At 39.6% G+C, this 27,134-nt stretch overlaps 1 protein-coding gene across 1 annotated transcript; it reads right to left on the reverse strand.

Annotated features, from left to right (window-relative positions):
* Nucleotides 1–590: 590 nt before the first annotated feature.
* On the reverse strand, nt 591–27,056 carry Lypd6 (LY6/PLAUR domain containing 6). The gene is made up of 4 exons (XM_076866514.1): nt 26,939–27,056; nt 20,061–20,159; nt 2,597–2,727; nt 591–758 (listed from the first exon to the last, which is right to left on the reverse strand). The coding sequence occupies exons 1-4, from the start codon at nt 27,054–27,056 to the stop codon at nt 591–593; spliced, it is 516 nt and encodes a 171-aa protein (XP_076722629.1).
* Between the last annotated feature and the right edge of the window lie 78 nt (nt 27,057–27,134).

Raw genomic sequence — 27,134 nt, forward strand, 5'->3', positions numbered from 1 at the left:
GCTGAGGGAATATGACTGAGAGAAAAAGGCTGGGAGAATTAAATTAAGCAAATTGCTGGCTGCTTTTTCAGGAACTCAGTCAGAATCTCAAAGGAAATAGTCCAGTCGTTTTGGATTCAAAGTTTTAAAATTCTAAAGCTATAACTGGATTCATGATTGTAATTAAAGCAGTGGTTCATTGCCTTTCTCCTGAAAAACAAATGTGTACACATGTCCACATAACATACTCCTGACATCTCAGAGGATTCCAGGTCCTCCTCCGGCTCATGCATGTATTCCAAATCAATAATCTAGGTTACAATAAACGCAGAACTATTTCTTGGAGTCAAAAAAAAGTGTTGTGGTACGGAATTCAGGGTCCATACGGGGGGGGCAAGCTGACTTTGATGGGGGGGCGGTCTTGGTTAGACGCCAAATGGCAATACTGAAGCAATGCTTGTGTCTCGTAGGAAGTGGGAATGCCTGGCCACGATGACATCTGTGATTGGTGCAGTCTCACATGGGTGACTATTGTCAGGCCAATGATTCATGCATGACTATGTTACAGTGAGATCCCATGGATCCCTAGTAAACACGGTACTGTTGAGCTGCTATAATGTGAGTCCTAACCACACCCACAGGCAGGACACTATCACCGACATGCAGTGCGGGTGCCCATTTGTCTGATTTATAGGTGATGTTGTGGCAAACGTGGCATCAGTTTCATTTCGGGGGAGTGGCAAGTTACAGATATTTCCTTCACAGCAGGAGGTGCAGACCTGAAAGAAGGGAAGAGGAAAAGGGGGTGGTGAGAGCCAGCAGGTCCCAGTAGGAGACAGGTGTCTTTATAGTAACTGTCTCCCTAGGGCAAAACTCAAGTGAAAATGCTCTATTCCACAAAGGAAATGCCAACCAACATTTAGGGAGGGTGGGATAAAATTCCAGCTAGAAGCAACATGTTCAGAATGAAACCCCCCAGCCTTAACTCCAAGGCACTGGGGTTCTGTTTTTGACATTCAGCCACGTGGTTCTCAAGAAGTTTCATGACCTTTGGGCTCCAGCTCTTCCATCTGTGAAATGGGATTTTGAAAACTGCTCTTCCATTTCAAAGATGCTCTTTTTGACTACTTGAGGCAGCTGTCAGGAGAGTACACCTTCCTCTGCCAAGTTTTCACAGTGAAAATGAAGTGGCAACAGCCCCCGTAATTTAAACTTGAATATTTACTTTCATTATCGCTATCTGCATAATTATCTCCATTCTCGTGGGTGAGTTAACGTTTGAAGGGTTTTCATTTATGCAATTACTGCTGCTTTATACTGCTTTACTCCTGAATTATATGAAAGAAATAAACCCAAAGGGTAACTGACAGCAATTATTTTAGGCCATCGCTACACAAAGTACGGACCAGCAGCTTCAACATCAGCTGGGAGCTTGTTAGAAATGCAGAATCTCAAAACCTTGCTTCAGACTTAGAGAATTAGAATCTGCATTTTAATGAGATCCCAGATGATTCATATTCATAGGATGGTTAATATCCTACACCATCATCCTGCTGAGATTTGAGTCTCTGGTCATAACTGACATGGGGAAAGAGTATAATGTTGAGAAGGGAGATGTCAGGAATGAGTTTGAATCCTGTTTCTGTTGCTTGCTGGCTGTGTGACCTGAACATAGGACATAAGTTCTCTGATCCTCCATGTTCTCCTTGGTACAGACACCACAGCAACCCTTGAGCCTGGCCCCACTGGCAGGAGGGGTCAGGTTATGACCTTGGTTTTATGTTTCCTATTTCAAAGCACGAACAAGTTGGCTTTCGTTCTTAATAAGAATTTAATTCTTAGTGTATTTGAGAAGTCAAACTTGAAAGTTAGGCATCTGTCACTGACAGTACTGTTTCAGGGTATGAGGAAAAAAAACTGTCTAAATCCCCAGGAAAGCAACCTGACAGAAGTAGGAGATGTCACAAAGGGCAAGGCCTGATTTGTTAAGAGCATACCCACAGCCAGCAGGAGAGGCTGGGGCATCGCTCATTCTGACCACGAGTCAGACTGCCTCTCTCTGATTCTTTATATCCTCCTTCATGGCTGGCCCCTGAACTTCATTTTATACAGAAGCACTTCTGTAGACAGGCACTGACAAAGTTTAAGAGGAACAGATCCACAGGAAGGTGGTTCTCTTGTCACCTATCAAATGACTCAGGAGCCAGTGGAGACTTCCACAAACTAGCATCCCTCACTTTGCAGAAAGTTATCAAAGCTAAATTGCCTGGGGCCCCCTCGGGTGGATGGATTGTTATTCCATCTGGGATGTAACAATGTTTGCTAAGGTGGCACAAGTGGTCCTCATTCCTCTCCCTTCCAGTAGTTTTATGACTCTCCTGAGTGAACCAAGGACTTAAGATCATCCTCCACATCCTTCTGGTGTGGGCTTGCACAATTTATACCTGTCCTCCTGGGCCCTGGTGTTCATTCATACTCTTTTAGAGCAGACAGAAAAGGATGGATTCTTTCCACAGTGCTCTAAGACGGGGCAGCCTACAAGTGGGGAAGGGAGATAGCCCTCCGAGGTAGGGGGACACTTGACTATGCCATGCCATCATGAGCTGTGTTGCCAAACCTTGTGGCCTTCATGCTCCGAGTCTCTGCAGCCAGTGGACAAGCACTCTTCCAGTGGGACGCAGCGTTTGGTGACAGAGATGCTGTTTCCAGTGACTTCCATCGTGTGCTGAGTGTAGCAGTATCTGGTCTCTGTTAACAGAGAAAATATGCTTTAATTGAGATGGGAAATGTGAGCCCAGTCTACCTAAAAAGGAACCCCACAGGAGGGCGAACACTTCTGCTACTGAAAAGGTCTAACAGTACATAGAATGTATACCATCCCTAGTATCTGTCCACTCCCAAAGATCTCCCCAGAGAGATCCATCTCGCCATGGTAGGACACAGCCTTCTAGAGAACGCAGGTCTCTCTATTCATGGTGAGCCCCATAAATGGAGACCTCAAGGGATCCCTCTTTGCCTTTCTAAAAATTTTGCCATTGTCCTTATCTTTAGGAGATGAATGGTTTGGGGGTTGATTTAGGAGACAAGGGCGGCAATTTTCAGAAAGATAAGGGTTAAAAGTTTCAAAGTATATAGGACTAAAAGAAAAGAAGTTAAGCAGGTACAATGGTCTTGCAGGGGATGAAAGACTGCAGCAGAAGCTAGTGTGTGTGTGTGTGTGTGTGTGTGGAGAGAGAGAGAGAGAGAGAGAGAGAGAGAGAGAGAGAGAGAGAGAGAGAGGCATTCCCATGTAAGGGCAGAACTATTAGAAAGAGACACATTTTACTTTGAGAAAATGACTCTCTTCAAGAGAATGTCTTGCCACCAAGCCTAGCTGGATCTAGGATGTATTAGGAAGAAAGATTAACCCAACAACTCAGGCGGTCCAAGAAGCTTCATTTCTCCCAGTATGACTCCAGTGTCTTTCTGGGACAGAAGATGATGACTGTGATGGGAGCTCATAGGATTCCTCTAGACTCATGAGTCTGAAAGCTTGAGGTTTATTTCAAAGTTCTTTTTAGAGAATTATTTTATTGGTGATTTAAAAACTAAAGAAAAAATGGCTTTGTCAACGTAATTCTTTAGAGCCTCCAGGCAGCGTTCAGCTCTCTAAGCCTGGGATTTAGGAGAATGTTCCCGTTCTACTACTTTCACATTAAAAAAGAAAATGAATAATTCTTAAGAAATGTCACTGAGCTGTTTTTCATCCATATCTTAGACCCAAGTTTGCATGCTTTATACATTTTGGATATTTAGTGGCTAATATGGAATTATGATCTTCTATGATATTATTTATTAGGCCATAAAAATTTCCCCCACCAGATCCTGTCATGATTTTGGCAGCTTTTAACCAAAGCGCTAATGTTCAAAGAAGAAAGCTTAAGAATTTTAGCTCCCCCGAATGAACTAATGTAGACTGCATTGAGTCAAGAAAACTCTGTTTTTATTTATTTATTTATTTTTGGTAGCAGAGATTGAACTCAGGGGCACTGTACCACTAAGCTGCATCCCCAGCATCCCCAATCTCTGGGACCCCCCCTCCACCCTCTTTTTTTTTTTTTTTTTTTTTTTTTTTTTTTGAGACTGGGTCTCACTGTGTTGTGTAGAGGCCTTGCTAAATTGCTAAGGCTGATCTTAAACGTGCAATCCTCCTACCTCAGTCTCCAGGGTGGCAGGAATTACAGGTGTGGGTCACAATGCCCAGTGAAAATTGAGGGTTTTGAAAGTCTTCTCAAACATCCCACCTATCAGGAATCCCAAATAGCTTCTTATTGATAGGGTCAACATCCTCCCCCAGATGCTGTCCCCACACTGCACCCTGGCTTAGATGTTGGAATTTTTTTTGTTGTTGTTGTTGTTGTTTTGTTTTGTTTTGTTTTTGGAATCAGGTTGAGGCTGTCTCAAGCTTGCTCAGAATTCTATGGAGCAATTTGGGAGCAGGGTGAGTAAGGTCACCCTGAGAATGAAGAATTGAAAGCTTTACACTTGGCAATGATTCTTCCAAAGCCCTACACTAGTTTCAAGTTGGGGTGCTTATTTTTTTTTTTGGACAGAGAGCACGCAGCAGCTCTCTTCTGATTTTTCGTTTAAGCCTCAGGCAGAGTTTGGTAAATGGAGGACCATGGCTTCAGATACTTACCACACCTTCCAAAGAGCCTGGGTTTACTTCTCAGGTATCAGACTCAGTGGACATTTATGGCTACAATAGGTGCACCTTCCCCTCCCCGCCCCAAGTTCAAATGTTCTGGAAAGCAATAAAAACTGGAATGTTCTTATCTCCTGTCTCCTCTTCATGCAGACAACTAGGAGCAGCTGCCAGAGGTTTTATAGCTCCAAATGTAAATCTGAGCAGATAAGATCATACACTTATGGAATAAGTAAATCACTACGTGGTTTCAGTTTGGGAAATTAGGTTTGTCCCCCAAGTAATGAATTATCTTGCTTTAAGTAAGCCTTAAAATAACAACTGGTGAACTTGATAGATCAATTCTGTTTATACTTTCCTGTCTACAACAAACCCCCTTATTTATTAATGAAGCACTCATTCCATTGAATGAAAGTAGTAGCAACAACTGATAAGAAAAGTTTTTTTCAGGAATATATGGAAAACCCTTGCACCTAATAAGCCAAATCTTGCCTTTCTAGAGGGAGAAGACAGATCATTGAAGATGCTGGGTGTTCTTATACTTCACCAAGTCCAGTTGATAAAACAAAGGTACGCTGAGAGCACTGCCTTCATGTCCAGCAATAGAGACCTCAATTCTAAAGCATTGATCCCTCAAATTATCTATTCCATTTCTCATCTTACAACATTCCTAGGTGAGTTATGAAATATTAATGTGGAAAAGGGTTTTGCAGTTTGGGAAATGCTCAAAAAAAATGAACTGGTTTCTTTGGTGTGTATTTTATGGGAGTCTTCCACACGCTCTGAGGTCTGTGAATTCCAAAGGTGTTTTGGAGAAAGCAGACAGAATTTCCCAAGCAAAACCAGGTGGACCACATGGGGCTTATCACTGGAGCATAGTAGTGATAAAAAACAAGTTTCAGCCACAGAGCATTGCCCTCTATGCATTTTGAATAATCTTCGGGTTAGTAATGAGGTTATATGAGAATCAAGCCTGCTGATAACTTCACACTAAAAGGATTTCAAAGACTTTTATCTAAAAGATAAAAGATGGATTTGAATTTCTACCAGGTTAGTTTTAGCCCCTAAAACCTCAAACTCTGCTACTGACTGATACTTCCAGAAGTTGTGAAATAAACTCTTTGACTCTCAGTAAAATAAGAAATGGAAAAGAGAGCTTAATCAACAGTTGGAAAGCTCAAAATATAATTTTCATAAAATTCTCTCTCTCTCTTTCTCTCTCTCTCATACACACACACACACACATGCTCCATAATGTAGCTCTGAAATCTAAAACTAATTCAAAGCTAAAATGAAAACTTTTATTTACTCACCAATATTCCATTTCCAATAAAAGAATCTGTATTTAAGCAAACTATAGATATGATGATTTAAATTAAAACGAGACATTACACATGTTTACCTCTCAGATAAAAGACTTTCTTATCACTCAATTATCTCAATTATTCTCTGGGGCTCTGTTAGTTTTTTTTTTTTTTAAATAAAGATATATAATGTTTAAAGTGATGCTATAGGACAATTCCCTAGGTACAAGAAAATGAATGGAAAGAAAATAACTTAAATAATAAACATTACAGATTATAGTGGAAAAAATAAAACGCTAGTGCCATCTGCCCACACACTCCCTGCCCAATCCCTCACATCTGCCATGGACTGTCAGACAATGACCTATAATAGTATATTATAATAAATGACATTAATATAAATATTATGTTTATGTAATAATAAACACAATATCTATTATATAATAAAATAATATAAAACAAATAATATATCATATATTAATTAATATTATCTAATATATATAAATTTATATGATTAAATATAATATTATATAAAATAATATAATTTATATATGTTATATATTTACATTACACATGATTATATGTAATGTATAGAATACTAATATATAAAATATAATCATATAAAATAATAATATAATAATAATTACATAAATATATTAATATAATGGCCTTTAGTAGAGTAGGTGTCACAGGCGATGCTCCTTTCTCACGTCTGCCTCTCCAGGATTTTTCTGTAGCTCTGGACTCTATGGTGTATGATCTCCTCTGTGGGATTCCCCATCCAGACTTTAGAGGTATTGTCATTTTTATTTTCTACATCTCTGGTCTCTTCTCTTCCATCACTTTTAGAAACCTGAAAGTTGATACTCTCCCAAGTTCTATCCTTCAAACAATTTTCACTCAAATGACCTCATCAATCTTCTGATGCCAACTCTCGGTCTGCTTCTTTCTCCTGAGCTACAGAATGAAAATTTCCAACTATCTCCTGGACACAGCCAGCATCACCGCACAAGTCACATGTCTCTAACCAAACCTCATGTCCCTCCTCAAATCTGTTTATCTTCATGTGGCCCTACCTCAGGAAGGGACCTCCTGAGAGGGGCACCTTCATTTTTGCAGGGAGTGAAGACTAGAAACTTTGGAATCAGCTTACATTCCTTTCCCTAATCGGAGGTGTTGTCGTTTTTATTTTCTACATCTCTGGTCTCCTCTTCCAGCACTTTTCCTAACCTATTTCCATATTAATGCCACCTACTTGCCAAGGAGTGCTGGCTGCTGCAGTGCTAGGTGTATTTGGTTTACCTGAGTAGCAGGTATGAAGGCTGCTGCCTCTCCCTGCTCCTGAGGCTGGAACCAGAGTAGAAGAGTAGCTGGGCTCCCCACAGTGCCATCAGTTACATCTGCCATTCAGAGCTTCACCTTTGAAACTCAGCACTTACTACTCCAGGTTCTCCTTGATCAAGGCCCCAAAGGAGCTCATCGTTGTCTCCTTAAGATGCCGTACCACAACTTTGTTCTTCATGGGAAGACATTTTATGCATCTTCAACTTGGTCTAAAATCCATTTTTGGAAACCTGATGTTCTGTAAGACTCAATACAAATGTGACAAATTCTGTGAAACCTTCCCTGATTTTCCTCTCAAATAGGTCGATGTTAATTTTTTGCTTCCATGTTGCCTTTCTTTTTTATTTTTTTTCCCAGTGCTGGGGATGGCACCCAGGGCATTGAGCATGCTAGGCTGGGCAAGCACCCTATCCCTTAACTTCCTAATTTGGATAAATCTGGCTTTCCTTATAGATTAGGATTTCTCAAACTTGGCAAGATTGACTATCATTTTTAAAATGGTTAATTTTAAAAAATTAAATATTTTAAGACAGTTATAGATTCACATCGGTAAGAAATAAAGGAGACATCCCATGTGCCTTTTGCCCAGTTTCCCCACAAGGTCATACATTACTATCACAATCAGGATGATGACATCATTACAGTTGAGATAAGAACATTTCTGTCCCTCCTGTAGACCTTTTATAGTCACATCCTCTCCCCATTCCCCTCACCCCTTCTGACCCTTGGAGACCATTAATTTCATTTCTATAATTGTATCCATTTGAGAGTGTATAAATGGTATATCGTACAGTATACAACATTTTGGGGTTGAGAATTTTCACTCAGTATACATTACTGAAAATTCAACTGGGTAATCATGTGTATCAACAGTTTGGTAATTTTTATTACTGAGTAGTAGTCTGTGATATGGGTATATCAAAGTTGGTTCAACCAATCATCCACTGAAAGAACATTTAGGTTGTTTCATTTGGGGATAGTATTAACAAAGCTGGTATAAACATGTAAAATTTCCATGACAATGTAAGTTCTCAATTCTCTGGGGTCCACATTCAGAAGTGTAATTGCTGGGTTGGATGGTAGTTGTGTGTTTAATTGTTATAGAATCCCCAAACTATTTTTCAGAGCTCCAGTACCATTTTATATTCCCACCAGTGACATATGCATGATCTCATTTCTTCTTATCTTTACTAGCCTTTGGTATTGCCCCTATTTTTATTTTGGCCATTCTCATAGATATGTAGCTTTATATCTGTTTCACCAAGAGGCAGCATATTGCTATGCAATTAAAGAGGATACGTGGTATTCAGGACTCAGTTCTTGGTTATGGAAAAAGCCAAGGTCAGTATGACTCTGAAAAATGTATAAGAGTACACAATTTTAATTTCCTTTTAAGTAATGAATGCTTATGCTCAAAGTCTCAGGCATTGACTTGATTTTCCTACAAAACAACAAAAATGGTCATCATGAAGACAGATTAACTTTAACACAGCCATCTGAAAGCATGATATTCTTGCATATTGTTGGAAAAAAAATCAATAAAATTTGGGAGGAAATCTTATAAAATAAAGCCTCCCTCAAAAATCTAATATTGTGCAAGTGGAATTGTTCCCATTGATGGTGCAAAACAGTGTATATGGATGTGTCCTCAGACAAGCAACCCAAGCACAAAGCTAGAAAAGGCTGAGACACACGTTGCAAATTTCGGGGCTGTTCTTCTGGCATATATTTTGTTATAGTCCCACAGATCCCTTGGGCTTTGTTCTTTTTTAATTTTTCAATTCTATTCTCTTTCTCTATCACTGTTGTTTCTGGTACTGGAAATTAAACCCAAGCGCACATTACCACTGAGCTACATATATCCCCAGTTCTTTTTATTTTTTATTGTGACAGAGTCTTGCTAAATTGCTGAGGCTGACCTTGAACTTGTGATCCTCCCACCTTAGCCTCCAGAATTGCTGGGATTACTGGCATGTACCACCATGTCCAGGCCAATTGTTGATGCTTGTGACATTCTCAGGGTGTTGACTTCTTTAGCTCCAGGTCTAGAATTCATGCTGCCCTCACCATTGTGTTGTTCTTTGGGTCCTAAAGTCAATAACTAGTCTGTCATTTTCTCTCTTTCCACCTTTCAGATTGAGTAATTTCTATTCTTCTGTGCTTCAGTTGACTGATTCTTTCTTCTGTTTCTTCCATTCTGCCTCTGGGTCTACTCATTGTTGAATTGTTTACATTTCAGATACGGTATTTTACAGTTCTCAAATTTCATTTGATTTTTCTTCAAGTTTTCTCTTTCTTTGATGAGGTCTTTCATTGGTTTCAACTAAGTTGTTACTCATTGAAGCATTTTTTATTGTGGCTGTTTTAAAATCCTTTTCAGACAATTGTAGCATCTCTGTTTACCTCAGTTTAGTATGAATTTGCTAGTTTGCAAGCATCTTAAGTATTTTCCAGAGGCCCATGTGTTAAAGACATGTTTTCCAGCTGATGGCACTATTTGGAGGTGGAGGAATCTTTAAGAGGTGGGGCCAATTTGCAGGGAAATGAATGGCATTAGAATAGATTATGCTAAGTGAAGTTAGCCAATCCCTAAAAAAAACAAATGCCGAATGTCTGATATAAGGGTTGGGGGGTGACTCAAAATGGGGTAGGGAGGAAGAGCATGAGAAGATTACCACTAAATATCGAAGAGAGGTGGGAGGGGAAAGGGAGGGAGAAGGAGAATTGCACGGAAGATGGAAGGAGACCCTCATCATTATACAAAATACATGTAAGACGAAGTGAGGGGGAAAAAAAAGAAATGTGTCACATTAGATTGGATAGAGAGAAGTGACGGGAGGGGAGGGGAGGGGAAGGGGGGATAGGAAGGGCAGCAGAATAAAATAGACACTAGCATTGCTGTAAGTATATACGTGACTGTATGACCAATTCGATTCTGCAACCTGTACACTTGGAAAAATGAGAGATTATACCCCATTTGATTCAAATTTATGTTATGTCAAGACCATTGTATTGTCATGAACAATAAAAAAAAAAAAAAGAGGTGGGGCCAACATAGGAAGTTCGGTCACTGGGGGCATGGCCTTTAGGGGATTGAGGAATGCTGTTCTTTCCCTCTCTCTCTCTTTTTGCTTCTTAACTATCATAAGGTGAGCAGATTGTTTCTCCCATGTGCTCTACCCATGATGAACTGCCTTGTCACAGACCCCAAAACAGTGGGCCAGCTGGCCATGAACCGAACCTTCAAAAACTGAAAGCCAAAATAGAGCGTTCTTGTTTTAAGTTAATTACCTTAGGTATTTGCTATAATAGAAAGTAGACTAATACACTATTGCCATTTTTCATTCAATTTGAGATATTTCTTGTGGCACAAGGATTTTTTTTTTAATTTTTATTGAAATAGGAACATATTGGCATTATAATACTCTAGATCTTTTGACTCTTCCCTTCTTCAGAGTGGCAGGAACGCCTCATTAATGCTTCACACTGGCTTCTGTTAATGCTCTTGGAGAGGATGGCCTTATTACAAATGATGGTAGTGATTTCCGGTCTCTCCACTAAGTCTCCTCTGACTCTACCCCAGGGAGATGTAGAGGTATCTCAGCCCCAGGTCTAGAATCCATGCTGGTAGACTTGGAGACCAGCCATGTAGTCTCTACTGACACTGAGGAGACCTCATGACTGCCCAGAGCGGGATGAGATTCCCCTTAATTGTTCTCTCATACCATCCCAGCAGGGAGGTCGGGGTGCCTCAGCTCAGCCTATATGTCCTGTTGTGGATGGATGTCAAGGCTCTTCATTTTTCAGCCTTTGCTGGTGTGGGTGGGGCTACAATTTTTTTTTTATGTGGGTGTTTGGTTAAAATAGAGTAGTTATTATCTAAGTTTTCTGTCTTTCTAGGTGATATTTTTCTTTTCCTTTGGCTAGAAAGAGCACATTTCTGTTAGGGCTCGTTTTGTTGATGCTTGTGACATTCTCAGGGTGTTGACTTCTTCAGCTCCAGGCCTAGAATTCATGAGGCAGAAAGGACACCTGCTGCATTGTGTTGTTCTTTGGGTCCTGAAGTCAATAGCTAGTCTGCCATTTTCTCTCTTTCCACCTTTTAGAGTCTTTTGCTGTTTGGGGTTTATTGGTCTTCACGTTTGTTTTATCTACAAAGATCAGAATTTTAGTCGTAGCTGGCAGAAGGAATGACAATGTACGTCTGCTTCCTACTTCCAGAAGTGGGAGTCATCAGTCCTCTGACACTTTAGGCTAGACAGTTCCACTTGGGGGAAGGTTCTGTGCATCCCGGGGTGTTTAGAAAAATCCACGACTTCCTCTAACTGGATGCCAATATCACCAAATGTCTTCAGATATCAACCAATTTCCTCCAGAGTCAGGGGAATCATTCCTAGTTGAGATCGACACCTCTATACTATGATCAAAACCTTGAGGAGAAGGTCAATTCTTATTGAATCTGCACTCTGCACTCACAATGAGCACAGACAGAATGGCACTAAGGAAACAGCCAGCCTAGCTCTTCTAATCAAAGTTGAATCAAATTAAAATCATTTAGCTCTATGGTGCCTATAACATCTCTTCCATGTCTGTATTTTGAATGGTCTCATCCAATTTGAAAATAAAATACTATACTTAAAAATTTTTTTGTAGTTGTAGATGGACAGAATGCCTTTACTTTATTTGTTTATTTTTACATGGTGCTGAGGATCGAACCCAGTGCCTCACACTTAGTAGGCAAGTGCTCTGCCACTGAGCTATAGCTCCAGCCCAAATAATATACTTTTACTGGAAATATAATTTTCATCTAGTATAACTATTTTGGAAAATTATTTGCCTGGATCACATAAGAATAAACATATTCATATTATATGAACCAGAAATTCTGCCCCTAGGCTTTTTTAGAAGAACTACCTAAACAAATGAAAACTAGAAACTATAAAAAGGCCATTAATGGTAGAATAAATTATGGCACATATTCATATAATAATGACAGCTAGCTAACAAAATGAATTTTGAGTGAAAGAAGTTAGATACAAAAAGGTATTCCAATTTCTGAAAAGAACTCAATACTAGTTTATTGTCAGATTGAATGTAGAGTTGCTTTATCACTGAGCTACATCCCTAGTTCTTTTAATCTTTTATTCTGACAGAGGGTCTTGCTAAAAACCTGAGGCAGGCCTCAAACTTTTGATCCTCCTGCCTCGGCCTCCCAAATCTCCAGGATTACAGTCCTACAACACTGCATATGGCTTCCAGGAGCTATATTTGTTTTCTAGGGCTGACATAAGAAAACTACCACAGAGTAGTTGACTTTGACAAAAGTTTTCTCACAGTTTTGGAGAAGTTTGAAGTCAAGGTGCTGGCAGAATGGGTTTCTCCTTGGCTTGTAGATGGCTATCTTCTCCCTGTGTCTTCACATCATCATCCCTATATGTCTGTGTTCTAATCTCTTCTTACAAGGATCCAGTTGTATAGGATTAAGGATCTGCCCAATGACTTCATCCAGTTTTAATTACCACTTCATAGACCCTATCTCCGAACACAGTCACAGTCACAACACAGGTATTAGGGATCAGAACCACAGTATATAAATTTGGGGGCAGGACACAACTCAGTCCACAAGAGAGACACTTGGTAGAGAAAAGAATGAAAGAATGAAAGAAAGAAAGAAAGAAAGGAAGGAAGGAAGGAAGGAAGGAAGGAAAGAAGGAAGGAAGAAATGGCAGGAGGGAACTTTTGAGCTCCTGGAAATAGTGATTTCATCATCTGGATGCTTCTTGCATGGTGAGTTCAATATGTGAAAAATAAAACCATGACACTGTTCAATATTCCATGTGTATGCTATACCTTAATTCAAAGTTCAGTGAAATTGAAAGTGAAAGAAGAAAGAACTCAAGATGAAAGAAAATAAAGTTATGAAGAGGATGAACTGCAAACTGAGCACAGAGAGGCTGAATTATTTAAAGCTTGCCCCAATTAGGAATTATTACATAGCCTCTGGCACCCAGGCACCAGATTATTCTCTTGGTTTTCCTGCTTGTATCAATGACTCTCTACAGATCCCTGAAAAAGATGTGTTTCCTTCTCTTGTCTCACGTAAGAAATTCCTCCAGGTGGAAATTTAATCTAAATAATTGCTCATCAATCAAACTGAGTCATGACCAAGGTCCTCCTCCTGCGGTCAGTACCCTTTGCAGAAACTGCCAGACAGACAGACACCTCCCTGTCTTTCCAAAATCATCATCCACACTTGAAGGATAGGTGACATACTCATTTGAGGAAACTTTCTTTTTTTAAAAAAAAAATGCTGAAATTTAGGAAGCAATGTGCTTGGTACCAGGTGAAGGTTCAAAGATGCAGTTGGAAAGGTAGGATAAGGTATAGGGGCTAGGCCGGACTTGACAGTGACGGTGGGAAAACAAAAGAGGACAAAAGCATCCAGGGGATGATTCCATCGGAGGCTACTGTGGTAACAGAAAATATCTGGACAGGGCTGGGGATGTGGCTCAGTGTTGAGCATTGCCTGATGTGTGAGTCCGTGTGAGTTCAATCCCAGCACTGAAAAAAAAAAAAAAAAAAAAAAGAACAGAAAATATCTGAATAGAAACACTGTGAATGAAGCAGGTTAGATGCTCTCAGCTTGGAGAAAAATGAAACTTTCTGAAAATAGAATGGTAGCACTTTGGGCTTCAAAGTTGCTGAAAAAATTCTAATTAAATACATTTGAGAAATAGGCTGAGATGCCAGCTTATATCATTTTACCAAGAAACACAATAAGGTTAAAGTAGCAGGATAAAACTAAAATAACAAAAATCTGTATGAAAATGCAGGAGCTCTACCAGGATGGGTAGGATTTGAAGAGCAAGGTAACAGAGGAAAGAAAAGTGTTTTTTTTAAGTTCACCCTGACATTCTGTACCTGTTCTCCCCTCCAGGCATTTGCTGATGCAAAAACTGCACAGGTGGAGAGGCTGAGAAACCAAGCAGAAAGCCCTGCCAAGGGGCAGAGAAGTAGGGCAGAGCCTTTGTTGTTCTCCAGGGGCCTGGGATGCACAAACATGAGTTCAGAGCTGGCAGCAGAGCCAAGAGAGAGGTGAGACTGACAGGCTTGGGCTAAAACTCAAGGTTGGCAGTTATTCACTTTTAGCACTTTAAAAAATGCCATTAACTGCTGGCTTCTATTGTCTCTGTCAATACTAAGTGTTGGCAAGGTTGTGCAGCAACTGGCACTTGGGTTTATGGCTACTGAGCATGTAATCAGTACAGGCAGTTTTAAAAAAACTATTAGGTGATATTTGATAAAGACAATACTCACATGCCTCATGCCTGGCAATAATGTGTCTGGGATAGAGTGAGCAGAAATACATGCATATGTGTACCAAAGGACAGGTATAAGAATGTTCATGGTTTTCAAATACTGGACCCAATGCAAAAGTCCATCAACAGTAGAATAGATGAATTTTGGTATATTCATATAATGATTGACTATACATCTTTGAGAAACAATGACTTCATTGCTTACAAAACATGGATAAATTTCACACTTACAATGTGTGAAAGCAAGGAGAATATACATTCCCTACAGCTCCACTAATAGGAAGCTCAAAGGCAGTACTCACAGTAATGTTCCCTTTATGGAGTGGGGCATAATGACTAAGAGACTCTGGGGTCCACTGCTTTACATGGGTAGTAGACCCTGAATGCTAACCTTGTAAAAATTCACAAGTTACACACTATGATCCGTTCCCTTTCCAGTATGTATTCTAACATTTAATTAAAATTTTTTCTTTAAAAAGGAGGAAGTCTAAGACTTCTATTTAGCAATTAATAATAATAAAAGAGAATCTTGAAAACATCTCATTACTTAGCAGTCAGAAGTTGTGGATAAAATATAACCAACATATTTATAGATGCACAAATGCACTCTCCAGGGAGACTCATTCCATGGGCCTGCCCTGAATCAGGTATTGATTTCACTATCTTGGAGAAGAGGCCATATTAAAGATAATAGTAAGAAATTGTCTTGGGTCTTGACGGGATTTAGAAACACCTAGGTATACAGGATAGAAACCCTGAAGGGCCAGATTCTAAGTGTAAAATTGAGTAGAAGAAAGGAAAAAAAAAACACCCTTCAGTTATGTGTTAAAATAAAATGTTATCTATTTCAGCTATGCCTCTGTCTGTCAATGAAGAAGTCTTTCCTGGACATTTGTAACCTTCAGTTGAGCTGGGAATCCCATTTCCATTTCCTGCTTGTACCAGGAACCATGAGACAACTGGTCTAGAAAGAGGTATCAAGGAACATCTTCGTTCATTTATTTTCAGAGAAAACCAGTGAGCAGCACAGAGGTTCGAGTCAAAAGAATATGTGTCCACTATCTCAAAAATTTTCTTCTGATTTCCTATCAGCAATAAATTCACATGAAGATCATGCCTTAGAGGAAGGCAACTATACTTCCTAATTAAGAAGGAACATACTATCCTTGGCTTAGGTGTCCGCTGCAGAACAGGTCTTTTTTAAAAACTGTAATGTTTTTGACTTGACATTTAATTCCACAGACACTTACTAAACATTTATACAGTTCCTCTCTCAAGGAACTTTTAATCTTGCAGCACAGAGAAAAGTCATGGGCGAAATGACATGGATCCGAGTACGTGACACTCAGCTTTTATTTTACCATATCAGTTCCTTCAGTTGGTCTCTTATAACACGGTTTTAAGATCTTTTCTCATTCTGGTTCACAAAACCAAGAAATTGAACAGATTTGTCAGGTGCAGTTCCTGAAATTACACGTATGGCAATAGGAGCCATTTATGGAGGACATCTTCAATTCTCGTTTTTAGGGAGTGAGTATGGTACCAGGAATCTGGAAGCACAGAGGTAAAAGCAATGGAATGGAGGAGGAAATATGTACACAATGCACATTCCCAAAGTAAGAGTGACAGGGAACCTGTGTCAGCTACAAGTGTGGCTGGCTGACTCCACCACAGCTGGAGGAGTGATTCTAGTCAGGCCCAGATTTTCTCCAAGCATGATGGGCCCGATGATGATTCACAACAAACCTATCAACTCCAGAAGCATGAGCCATTAGGACACACTGGGTCTCCATGTTCAACCACTAACTGAATTGAGTTTTCAAAAATTCTCAGAATAAAGTCGTTTCCCAAACAATTAGGTGTGGGTGCTAATTCCATATAGATAAAATTAAATGCTTATGTGAAATGACTTTTTTTTTTCACCTCCAATAATTAAAACCTAGTTAAATATGTCACAAAACAAGCAAGAAAACCCCAGAAATGTCTCAGAAAGCCAGGACGCCTTTCCATGGCAGCTTCTGAGCTCCACTTACTAAGCCTGTTGGTATTCTTAGACCTGCTCCAGGCATGATAAGCCAGAAAACAAACACAGGGTTGGTTAGTAAAGACATTTTACATTTTAATCTAATAATAAAATTGTGCTATTTTTATTTGATTAAAAATATATGGAGAAAACATGGATTAAACAGCAGCAGATCCATGGGAAGAAGGCTGATCAAGCAGGAGGCTGAGTGTGCAACAAGATGAGGGTTAGGGTTAGACCTTTCCCCAGGTTAGGGCTTGAGTGCTCCCTCCTTTACCTGATGCTCAAGGCTCCACACAAACAACCTGGCTCCACCATTTTGCTCCTATTATTCTTTCATACTAACTGGTTGCTACTCCCAGGTGAGGTCTCTCTCCTCATCCACGGAGCACACTTGGAAAATCCTGTCTCCATGGTTCTGAAGGACTTCCAGGAAGACTTGCCTTCTCCAGGGTTCTGAACCCATTTCCCAGGTGTCCAACGGCCTGTTGCAGCGTTCCCAGCACATGATGCTTTCACTGGAAAACTCAGCCCCCAGATGCTCTTCTTCCCTTAAACTCCCACGGCACTCAATGCCATGTTTCATTTGGCACTTAATTTTGCCCTGCTATTTTTGACATTTGATATATTCAGATCTTATCTCCCAGGCTAAACTGCCTGCTCCTGGAAAGAAGAAACCAGATTCCAATCTCTCACTGCTTAATCGCCCCAGGGGCTTGGCTGGTCATTTTCTGCCATGAACCTCAGGGCAAGACTTTCCATTTATCCCTATAAATTTAAAGACAAAACAAAAAAAAAGAAAGATAAAAATGTATAGAGGAGAAAAGAGAAAAGGATAAATTGTATAAAGATCACTCTGTGGTACTTTTAGGTATCTGTACTTTGAAAGGATAGATTCTAATCTTAGAAGAAAACATCCAGATGGAGCTTTCTCTTTCCCTGAGAAGCATGCCCACTGTGATTCCGGTCACCTGCTCTTTTTGTTTGTTTGTTTTTCTCTGAGACAGGGATGTACTTGTATATAACCAAGTCTGCAGAGAAGACCAGCTCGCATACCTTCCTTTTCCTCTGCATAACATCTGCTAAGGTAGCTCAGAGCTGAGTCAATCCTAAGACAAGCACAGCCACACTTTGCCGTGGCCTATATGTGCCCCCCACAATTCATGTTGAAACTTAATTGTCAATGTGATGGTATTGAAAGGTGCAGTCTTTAAGAGGTGATTAAGTCATGAGAATAGATCCCTCATGGGGAGATTGGGATCCTTACAAAAGGCTCCAGGGATTAGGTGTGTTCCCTCCCATCCCTTCTGCCTTTTGATATATGAGGACACAACACTCTTCCCCTCCATGGGATGCAACAAGATGCTATCTTGCAGGCATGGGAACGAGGCCCTCACTAGACACTGGACCTGCTAACATGACACCTCCATGTTAGACTCCCAGCATCCAAAACTATGAGAAATAAATGTCTGTTGTTTATAAATTACTGTGTCTGAGATATTATGTTAGAGCAGCACAGAATAAGATACACTTCCTGTGTACTATCTCTGACCAGTAGCCACAGTTTCAGAAGACAACTGGCTAGCTTTGTCCCAGCAGGAACCAACTCAGAAGTTACTGGATACACAGCAAATCATCCTGTTTTTGTCCAGAGTCACTGTTTACAATTGTCAAATTTTGCTGCATATTAGTGACCCAGGGAACTTTTGAAAATCCTTATTGCCAGCCATACCCCATGTGCCAGTTAATTAGGAATTCTGGGAATGGACCCAGACATCAGTGTTTTCAAAGCTTTACTAGGTGGTTTCAATGTACAGCCACGTTTGAGAAGCAGTGGTTCAATCCCATCCATTAGTACCTTACCCAGTTGTTTATCCTGCAGTGTTAAAGTCAGAAAATACTGGCTCATCCAGAAATGAGCAGTGGCAGCAGAAGACACTAGGGACAGGACTTACCATTGGTTACCCAGGTGACTGGACATCTAATTTGTGATTAAGGCAGTCTTTGGTGTCTCCATTTTTTTCTCTTCCCTGTAATCTTTTGGGGCCCCACTGACATCTCTACCTAACAATAAACAGAAGAATCTAGAAATGGCAACACATTTCCTGATCAGCAGGTAGATGAGGCCCCAGTGGTTCTTGCCCTTGACTGCTCATTAAAATCACCTGGGATATTTAAAAGTACTAGTGCAGGACACTAATCTTGGAGATGCTTGTTTAATTTGTATAAAGTTGTGGTTCTTAAGAAGTGGTCTTCAGACCAGAAGCATCTGCATCATTGGGGGGGGTTCTTTAGACATGCAAAATTTGAAGCCATCTCAGATGTAATGAAGCAGATATTCAGGTGGAGAGGGCGAGTGGGTGTTTTAATAAGCTCTCCCTGGAGTGACTGCACTGAAGTTTGGAGCCATTGGTCTAGGCAGGACACAGGCTTTAGGGACATCTGTAAGGTCATACATGAATTTCTACTGTACAGCCTAGGTACAGGCTCCTGGGTTCAACAGCACTGGCTCAGGTAGCTGACATCTGTCTTTTAATGGCATTTTCTGGGCTCTCTCACTTTCCACTCTACCTTGAGAAGCAGAAGGCCATTCTTTGGATTGAGCATGAGAGCTCCTGCATTATGTTGAAAAAATAATGCATTTGGGGTGTCCAGTCACTTTAATAACTGAATTGGATTAGCAGTGAAGTGTGCTAACGACTCACTCAAACATTTGCCAATAAAATACCCCTCCCTCATCATCCTCCTCACACTAAACAAATCCACTCTCCTGCAAAATACAGCAGCCAATCAACAATGATTCCAGAGCCACGAAGAAAAATCTTGTTTACTTGTCAGGATAAAAGAGATCTGACTATGACTTGCCTTCATTATAAAATGGGGATTTGGGTTACAATTTCAATCTTCAAATGGGACACCATTTAAACATTAAGTTTAATATTTAAAAGAGCTCAGGATTTTTTAATTTTGGCAATGATGACATTTGGAATTCTAGCTTTCATGCAGTCTCAGTATAGAAGTCTCTGGTAAGATATGTAATAAATGGAATCTTTATATGAGCATCAATGCCTACTTTACATGAAAGAAATTACTATGCAATGACTAATGCTTCAAAGAGGGTCAGACAAACTGGCGGTTATCTTCCTATTCTGCATTTGGCTGACCTGTCTGGGGAAGTCTCTTTTAAGTCCTCTAGAGCTCCACAGATGCTTCATGAGAAAGGGGGCAATATTATGGATCCCTTTATATTTCTGAGAGTCTTTGAGGAAAAGTTATTGGTGCAGCTTAAAAGATATACTAAACCTAAGACTAGAGGAGCCATTGAGATTGCAGGCATGCACCAGGTCTATAGGGCTACTCACTCATGAACAGCTTCGGGGACCCCAATCTGTCTATTGACAGTTTACCTCGAGGACAGTAGATGTCTGGAGCCCATCGGTTGCATTCATAATTGTCTGCTGCCTTTTCACAGGTGAAACATTTAAATCCACCAGGATATGGTGTGGCTACAAAAAAGCCAAAAGAAAAGATTGATTTTTAGACTGAGTACAGAATCCTGTGAAGTTAGACATATTCATTTTTTTTTTAAAAAGGATTCTCTAGACATATTGGCAGTGTCTTAAAAAACCAAACATTTAACTAACATATGACCCAACAATTTCACTGTTAAAAATATATTCCTGAGAAATACATTTATGTCCACACACACAAAAAAAATCTGTAAATAAATGTCGACAGCATTTGTATAGGTTGCACATTCTTAATCTAAGAATCTGAAATCTAACATGCTCCAAAATATGAAGTTTTTTGAGCACTCTCATGATACTCCCCAAATTCCACACCTGGGCCACATGTGACAGGTCATAATCAAATTGTAGGAGCACCAGAATTATTGTATAAAATAATCTGTAGGTCATATACATAAGGTATGTGTGTGTGTGTATAAATACATATATAATGTATAATATATAAGGTATGTATAAAACATGAATTTTATGATTAGACATGGGTTCCATCCCTAAGGTAACTAATTATATATGCAAATATTTTTAAAAATCCCAAATCTGAACGCTTTCTGGTCTCAAGCATTTCAGATATAAGATATTCAATCTGCAATAACCCCAAACTGGAAACAACCCCGTGTCCTTCAATGGGTGAACAGTTAAACAAAAATGTGGTACATTCATACTATGGAATACTAGACAGCATAAAAGAAATGAACTATTAATACAGCTAACAATTTGGATAAATTTCCAGAGAATCTTTTTTAATGGGGGAAAAAAGAAACAACCCCAAAAGGTTACATATGGTTTCATTCATGTGACATTTTAAAATTGATAAAATTTTGAAAATGAAGTACAGGTAAGTTAGTACCAGGTTTGGGGATGGTAGCATGTGCTATATTCGGAAAGAGATACGAGATATTCAATTCCAACAAGTTCCTCCCATCGATTCTGACCTCTTCCTGTGTTCTGAAGAGGTTATCCTCCAGGTACCTATGTTCTTTGCCCCAACTTTTGGCTCAGGTGGGAGGTCTCATATGGACAGTCATGCTCTGGAGAATGCCCAGCACACTAGTGCTTTCATTAGCAAAAGGATGAGGATCAACAAGGAATGTCTGTCCTTTTCCTCAATGTGCTTTCAATTACTTCGTAATTGTAATCATTTGCTTGCTTTGCTATTTAGAGTCCTGCCTTTCATAAACAAAACTTGTGCATTTCTTTTTAATGTGTAAAATTACCTGGCCTATTTGAAAGCTGCAGACACTCAAACACTTCATCTGCAGGAGCCAACTGTTCTCCCTCGCAGATGGCTGAGCCTGCGTATCCCACTGGCGGAAATAATCATCTCAGGGTAAATTGCTTTGCCCACATGGAACCAATTAAGTATGTTATCAAAAATAAATGAAGGAGGAGGCAGCAGCTTAAGGCCAGAATTATGGGCCAGATATAACTTTGATTTTCACCTTGCCTAGAATAGCTGCCCATCCATGTACTCGCCTGCAATATTTCACAGAGCTGACTGTGACAATATCCAATACCCTAACATGGTCAAAAAGTCATAAACTTAGTCTAAAAAGACAAGTAACTGGACCTTTCCATGGCACATTCGAGTTTTATGTTCCTCCAAGTAGTTAGTGACTCAATTCAAAACCAGAATGACAGCAGGGGTATGGATCATCTCACAAGGTGAGGGAAAGCAGGTTGGAGGCAGCCGCCTCCCACCTCACTCCCGTGAGGCAGTTTCACCAGGAGGAAAACGCTCTTGCAGCCCATAATTATGACAAAGCACAAGAAAGTATTTTGTGAAACTACACACACGTTTTTTATATATACATGTTCTACCACCTAGCAAAATGAGTTACATTTGAATTCAGATTCTGTTTTGTTAAGCACATGCCTAAAGAATTTCAAACAAATTACATTTCAAATTCCCAAGCCATTCAATAATCTTACAAGAATTTTGATTATCTTTTTTTAATAAAAAAACCATTATGAGAAAAACCATATTTAATATTTTGGGAAATCCTCTTGATTGGACACTCTAAAAAATAGTTTCACTATTAACTTAAAGAATGAATCTACATATAACTTTGAAAAATAAAACTTTAAAATACAGCTTATAAAATCTGAAGCAGAATGATCAAAGTAGGATTTTCACACCAAAAAAAAAAAAAAATCATTGAAAGGGTTTGACAAAAAACAGTATTTCTCAAAAAAAAAAAAATGATCATCATATTCTCCGAGGTTTGTGACTGCAAGCTAGCTGTACCACATCAGTTTCATGATTAATTTGCTAGAGCATCCAGTTTTATCTGTATGTCACTGCAGCCAAAAAATTTTTGGCTGAAATGTTGGATTAGTTATTCCTGGAAACTTTCCCATTAAAGAGATAAATTAAGAAGTTTGAATGAAGATTGATGATCCAACTGCTCCGAGAACAAAGTTATTGAGAACCAAACACTAATAAGTGGTAGTGTTCCCAAATTTGGATTCCTTAAAAGACTTTTCAAAAAGATACAAGAGTAGTGACAAATTAAATCCTGTCATTTCTTACATAAGTCAGCCTCAACTCTGAAACTGACCCAGAGGATATAGAAATTTAAACAGAAGTACAAGCTAAAGTACATCAGCCAGCAAAATGAAGCTTTGCCCTGAATGACTTCATCAGCATCTATCATTGGCAATTAACCAAATGAGCTCTTTTTGGGCTAGTTTTATTTTAAAATCTACAACTTCTGTCTGTGTCCATTCTCTATAACTGCAGCATAATATTTGCTCATGGAAACTTTTATTGACATCTTGGAAGGTAATACCATTCAGTGAATAACTGCTGATTTGTGACAAATCTCTGTAAACATACTCAGCTTTAAGTGGCTAATTATGGTACAATCCCAAGAAAATGGATGAATTTTTCCCTCTGGAAATATTTAGCCCCAAATAAGATCTACAGATAAACAACTATCTCCACTAACTTGCTAATTGATACTGCATCTGATAAAGAGATTTTCTTTTCTTTTAAAGGATAGAAAGAGGTTCCTGAGAGATGTGCTTTTTCTTCTCTGTTACTTCAAAGCATTACAGAGCAAGCAGAGTTTCAGATTGTTATGGCCCCAGCTGTGAATGAATCTAATTTGGCTCTTGATCACAGAGTTAATAAGCTTAGTACTCTGTATTTCAGGGCATAAGTCCTTGGTCCCTCAAGAAAAGGTGATTGTAAAGAAAAAAAGAAACACCAAAGTGCCCAGTTACTTCCTGTAAAATAATCTGTCCATTAACTCTCGTGGTCAGCCCTAGTTCAACCTACCATAATTCATTCGTAAGGCATCGGAAAAGATTTAGTCTTTGTTTCCATCTCTTGGAACTTTTGCCTGGACAAAGGCCTTCAGTTACCCAAAGTGTGGTGAGAACAGATGTTTTGAAATGTATGCTGATGTGTAATGCATCCAGACTTCTAGTCTCACCAAATTAATTTCCATTGTCTTTAGAAACTGGATATCATTTTTACAATTCTAGAAATCTAATAAATCTAATAAAATCTAATAAATCTTCTCAGTCCACTTGTCAACAAAATATTGTAAGTATGATTTTGATAGGAACAGATTTCTGATAGAAATGCATTTCCTGGTTCCGATCTAGAAAGTCTCCTCGATCTTACCTGGGTAGCACAGGATTGTGAATAAATTTGGTTGGCTCCCGACCTGGGCATAAACAAACCTCCTTCAGGAATATCATTCTTCGACTCACATGACTAAGGAAAGGTTCAAAACATGCATCCAGAGGAAAATTGGATATTTTTAGAAAAGGTCTCTATTCTATGAGAATAAATGGAGGCCAAGAACAGGTTGCAGTCATTTAGTACACTACATTCTGCTATCATGTGGGGTGTGACAATCAAATATCTCCATTGCTCTTAATATAACTCTTGTTTTGAAAGTTTTTTATTAGATGTTGGTGTTTTAATCATGGAGAAGAAAGCATCATTATTCATATAAAAAGAGAAGAAAAGGACATAGAAAGTATAGAATAGAATGTTATTGAGGACAGTGCCTCAACATTGAGAGCCTTATATAAAATTTCTTTCTTTTAAAGGCTTAGAAACTTCAAAGATTAGGGAACACAGAAAGCAAAGGAGATTAGCTATGGGAGGCTGAATTTTCTCTGCCTGGGTTCCAGCCTCATGCAGGTATCACCAGGATGGCTGACCCAGGCCCCTGAGTTTCTGTGTCTTCCCACATCACCTGCATCACTGCATTTCTCCTGTGGCAGGTGCCTAGCTTTTCTACCTAACATTAGTGGAATCTGGCTCACTCAGTGACCCTCAGAAAGCTCTTGGTGCCTCCATCCACAAATCGAGGCAATTAAATAAATTATGCAAAAATCACACTAATCTCACACTTCCCTCGTATATTTTTTATGGCCTAAATTACAACAGAAACCTGCTTATTGGCAGAGAGATCACTCTATATAAACGTGATCTAGGGCTCAAGGGCAGGGGACCATAGCTGTTTAAAAAATCAAAACTGAAAACAAACGCACACCACAAACTCCTGAAATAGTTTGGAGAAATCAAGTTAACTCTGATTTGAAGTGGGCAGAATAAAGTTCCAACCGAGTAGAAGTCATTCATGGTAACTTCAATCCAATAAGGATTTTGTTGCCAGTGACCCCTTATGGAGACTCTCTTATATAAAAAAACTCACATCCAGACTTGCTGGTAAACCATCTACTTATAATCTAGGGTAGAAGTCACTTTTATCTTCCATGATTCAAAATCATATCAGAAAACACCATCAATTCATTATATGTGGCAAGTTCCTTCTAATCAGGTCATAGCTTTAATTAACATAGGTCATATAGCAGAACTTTTCCATTAACTTCTAAAGAGCAGAAGTGATTCCCCCCTGTGCTCTGGCAGAGCTCATCCTTCAAAAAGCATTCTGAACTCGACTTTCCAAATAGGGGTGCAGTTGTTCTGGGCATTGGCCCACAACCTGTTAAAGTGGGAATGGTATGTTTGCTTTGTTCTTATTTGCTTAAACCCATTCACTTTGATTTTCCCTTTTATCCTTCATTTACAATCACAGGCTCAGAAGAGGCCAGAGGCCAGTTCTGCATCCCACTTACTACTGAGTTTGTCACTACAGCTGACAGAGAACTTCATAGGAGCCACAAACCCTGGTAGTCAACCAAAAGAGACTGACATTTGGGTTTCTGCCTCAAAATGTGTAATTAAATTAAAAAGCACAGCTGTTTGAAGAAAAGAATAAAACTCATTCTAGAAAACAGAGCAAGTATCAATATATCTTCTTTTCATGGATATTATTAAAACGAAGTAAAAGACCCACCAAAATAAGCAGCCAGAAAAGTTTTTCATGCAATTAAGCAGTAGGCACCAGACTGCCCTGCTGAGAGTACAGAATAAAGTCTGAAGAAATCTCTTGCTGCCTAGCTAAAGTATATTTGCAGCTATACAAAATAAGAGTGGTGAATTCTCAGCACCCTTCGTTGGTTGTCTAAGGCAATGATAACAACATAAACAACCATCATTCAATTGCCTATTATGTATGGGCCTAGTGTGGTACAGATACTATTTCTGATCCATACAGGGTACATACTGTTTTAGAAATGAAGAGATAAATGTTTTCCAACATCGACTGAGCATCTACTACAGCTTTTACTCTGTGCTAAGTTCTTCATATGCATTATGCCATTTAATCTTCACAAAGTTAGGGGATTTGTTCCAAGTCAGGAACTAAGGAAGCAGCTGACAGATCCAAAGTCCAGTAGCTCCAAGCCCCTGTGCATTCCACCTACCACCTCTTAGCTAACTCAAAACATGCAGACATGGAACATTCTAGCCCTGTGGGGTAGAAGGAGTCCAGGTGGCTGCCTCTGCTTTGGGTCTGTACAGTCTTCAAAAGAAAGGGCGATGTCTTGTTTGCCTGTGCACCTTTCATGCCCATCACAATGCTCCACCATACAGTGGATATGGGAACAATATTTGTTGAGCAGAAAATTTTAAAAGAACAGTGTACCTTGAGGCCAAAGGTAAAGCCCCCCAACCAAAAAAAAAAAAAAAACCCATACAATATAGCCAGTTCTCACAACCACATGGGAAATTCAGAAGAAGACCAAAGGAAACAAAATAAATACAGAGATGGAGACCAAAGGAGAAAGTAGAACTGTTGTGCTTCCCAAAGTAAGATCCTCAGGATACCTGCAACAGGAGGATCTGAAATTTTTGCTGAATGCATGAATCCACAAGTACAATACCAGATATATGCAAATCAGGGCAGGGATCTGGGCAGCTTCACTTTTATGCACTTTTCAGAGAATCCTTAAACACAGGAAAACAAAAAGGCAGAGGAAATAGGAAGTTGGAGTCACTGGTGCTGAAACTGAGAATTAGATGCCCAGAAAGGAAGACCTGCTATTATCTTACCTAGAGAGGACTGATCTTTTACAATCTGCCTCCTGGGACACAGCAGTTCACTTTGATAACTGATTGAGGACTGGTATAGTAAAAGGGAAGGGTATTTAGAATCTGAGTAATTGTGCAGGGAACAGAGGAAACAAGTCTAGTGATTTGACTTAAAAACCAAACATCCTGTGAGAAGGTGGGGGTAAAACATAAAGCATCTTTTGTTAACTAAAGTCACCTCTCAATTAAATCACTGGATTGTTTCCCTTGCATTAAAGGCTGCCTTCCCCTAGCCACTTTTCTGGCCACTTCTTATTTGAAATAGTGACATTTCTGCAGCAAAGAGAACAAACAGTCTTACTTGAAGGGTGGAGGTAGATAATGTCTTTCACTGTGAAGTCTCGGGACTGAGCAGCTTTCAGACAATCAGCCAGCAGGCTCAGGAGCAGGAGCCAGGCCAGAGCAGGGCCAGGTTCCATGGCAGGCCACGTGTCACTCATACAGAGGGCCCCAGAGTGGGGACTCCAGACGATGGGAGAGAACTTGCACCTGAAATA

Source organism: Callospermophilus lateralis, chromosome 9, assembly GCF_048772815.1.
Source record: "Callospermophilus lateralis isolate mCalLat2 chromosome 9, mCalLat2.hap1, whole genome shotgun sequence".
Classification (NCBI taxonomy): domain Eukaryota; kingdom Metazoa; phylum Chordata; class Mammalia; order Rodentia; family Sciuridae; genus Callospermophilus; species Callospermophilus lateralis.

Coding starts and splice junctions, on each gene's coding strand:
- Lypd6 (XM_076866514.1), bottom strand. CDS start 27,056: ATGGAACCTGGCCCTGCTCTGGCCTGGCTCCTGCTCCTGAGCCTGCTG. Junction 20,160..26,938: donor TATCTACCTCCACCCTTCAA/GTAAGACTGTTT, acceptor GCTTTTTTGTAG/CCACACCATATCCTGGTGGA. Junction 759..2,596: donor CGGAGCATGAAGGCCACAAG/GTTTGGCAACAC, acceptor CCCTTCTTTCAG/GTCTGCACCTCCTGCTGTGA.